This window comes from Centroberyx gerrardi, chromosome 16 (assembly GCF_048128805.1).
Source record: "Centroberyx gerrardi isolate f3 chromosome 16, fCenGer3.hap1.cur.20231027, whole genome shotgun sequence".
Taxonomy (NCBI): Eukaryota; Metazoa; Chordata; class Actinopteri; order Beryciformes; family Berycidae; genus Centroberyx; species Centroberyx gerrardi.
This window is the reverse complement of record NC_136012.1, coordinates 17,103,535-17,105,940: the sequence shown is the minus strand read 5'-3', so window position 1 is coordinate 17,105,940 and position 2,406 is coordinate 17,103,535. Positions and strand designations below refer to the sequence as shown.

The 2,406-nt window shown below is 43.0% G+C and overlaps 1 protein-coding gene across 1 annotated transcript; it reads left to right on the top strand.

Annotated features, from left to right (window-relative positions):
* The first annotated feature begins 279 nt into the window (after positions 1–279).
* On the top strand, positions 280–2,076 carry her11 (hairy-related 11). Its single transcript, XM_071923884.2, has 4 exons — positions 280–333; positions 555–650; positions 1,114–1,211; positions 1,392–2,076. Exons 1-4 carry the CDS (start codon positions 280–282, stop codon positions 2,074–2,076), a joined length of 933 nt encoding a protein of 310 aa, XP_071779985.2.
* The last annotated feature ends 330 nt before the right edge of the window (positions 2,077–2,406 follow it).

Sequence of the window (2,406 nt, the reverse complement as noted above, 5' to 3'; positions counted from 1 at the left end):
GTTAAATTGGTTAAAAGACACTGACACTATACCAGATGACTCTAAATCATGATATCCAGATTAGGTTTTAATGGGGGTCCATAATGAAGTTAGTTAAGACAATTTGCTGTTAAGATACGTCACTCACACCTCTCAGCCAATCTCGAGATGCCTCTGCGGTTTATATAAGCTTCACCCAGTCAGCAGTGGCTTTTTCAAACGGTGGTAAAAGAGACAAGAGCCTGCAGCAGAAATAATCTAACTCAACTCTCACTGGCTCAGGACATTTCACCAAACAGCATGACGAGAAAACTACAAAGTCCAGATCTGGATAATGCCAAGAGTAGAAAGAGGGTAAGAACTATTTCTTTAATTCATTTGGATAAAGCCACTGCACATTATAGAGGTGCAGATAGTAAATATGGCTTGTAAGATTATGCATATTCATTTATTAAATTAGTCAAAAAGGGCAATTAAAATGTGACCTTTTGATGAATGAGTTGTTACACCTTGATGACTGACTACAACTTTAACAACTGACTCTCATGTGTCTTATGACTCTCATCTCTCTCCAGATACTGAAACCAGTTGTAGAGAAAAAGAGAAGAGATCGAATTAATCAAAGTCTTGGGGAACTGAGAACTTTGCTGTTGAATTACACATCCGATGTGGTAAGTTGTCACTACCAGACCATCACACCTGGTGCCTACATGTATTTGCATGAAGTGTAATCTTATAGTGATGAACTGTATTTCTCCTGTGTTTTGCTATTATCACCCACAGTAGAGTAGTAGAGTAAAACTTTGAGGGGCAATTTGTTTTGCAGCTAATGGAGGTCAACATAGGACAACATTGAGTCAGGACAGTGGTACATACCTAAACTTACATCAGATACAGCAACACCAAGATGTAACAGTTAATAACTTAAGTCAAAAATTAAGAAGAAAAATGCTTCAACAATCTAAAGACTGGTACAGCAATAACTGAAACCAGCATCATTGTCATCCCGTCCATTGAATAAATGAGTTCCTCGGCCTGTTTTAGTTTTACACCTAGTCCCTACATGTATTTGTATGAATTATAACCGTATTATGATGCAATGTATTTTTCCTGTTTCACTATTATCACCCACAGCGATTGCAGAATCCAAAAATAGAGAAAGCAGAGATTCTGGACTTGGCTGTTGAGTATCTTCAAAAGTGGACAGACAGGAAGAGCATGAGCAATGGTTGGTCAATCAAAATAATTGGATACTTTTGAGAATTTGTGAATAGATGAGTAAAAAATCCAATTTCTGAAGCAACAAATCAATGTCTTAATCGTGTACTCCTGTTCCCCCCCACCACCCTCATGTCTTTTCACTTAGATTCTACTAATGGAAATCCTGGTGAGATGAAGGCTCCCATGGTGAGCCTTCCTCACTCTCCTGCCCTCTTCACCATTGAGAATGCGGGTTTTCAGCAGTGTGTGACCCAGCTGACCAGCTACATGCACAAAATAACACCAGCGCAGAGAGTGAGCCTCATACAGGAGCTGAGGAGTCACGTGGAGAGCCAGTGCAGCCCGAGCGATCCAAAACCGGGACAGCACTCTTCATCCTCCGTCACAGACTTCAACCAGAGAGCGGCTGAGACCCAGAAAGGGCCCGACGCAGCATCTGTGGACGAGGTGGTTCGCAACTCCAAGAGGAAACAGGAGTCTCCTGAGTTGATTTTGCTGTCTCATCACTCCTCGTGTCAACCTGGCACTCTTTCACCCACCATTTGCCACGGCTATCTCTCTCCACCCATTTCTCCCTACCTCTCTTCTTCTTCTTCTTCTTCTGCATACCTTACCCCTCCTCCCTTCCCCTCGCTGGCCTGCCACTTCTCCTTCCCTCCCAGCCTGTCACCTCTGTCTTCCAGCACCTCCTTCTCCACACCTCCACAGTCGCTACCCACCATGCCCGCTCCTGTTAGTTTCTCACCCACACTCCCTCTCCCTGCCTCCCCCACCTTCCACTTCCCCTCCCTCACCACTCTGAGATCCCCGCTCCCTGCGCCGAGGGAGGGACTACCGGCAAACTCTTCTTCGTCTGTATGGAGACCCTGGTTTTGAAGACAAAGAGACTGACAAACTTTTGGTGCTGGTTACTTTCAAGCTTTGCACAGTTGGGTGTGTGGATCAACAAGGACAGCAAGCCACCTAGTGGAAATTTATTGCAATGGCTGGATAAGGGGATGGATATCTCAAATTGGCTGACATTAATCATGCAACATGAGGAATAACTAGCCTTTATAAAAACCTAATGGTCTTCATGCATGAATTGTATAGTGTATATAGTATTAAAATTGCCTATATTTTGTATTTCTCTTGTAAATAAAACATGAAAAGCTGATTAAATTGTCATTTCATCAATGTGTGTGCATCTATCTATCAAGCTCTATC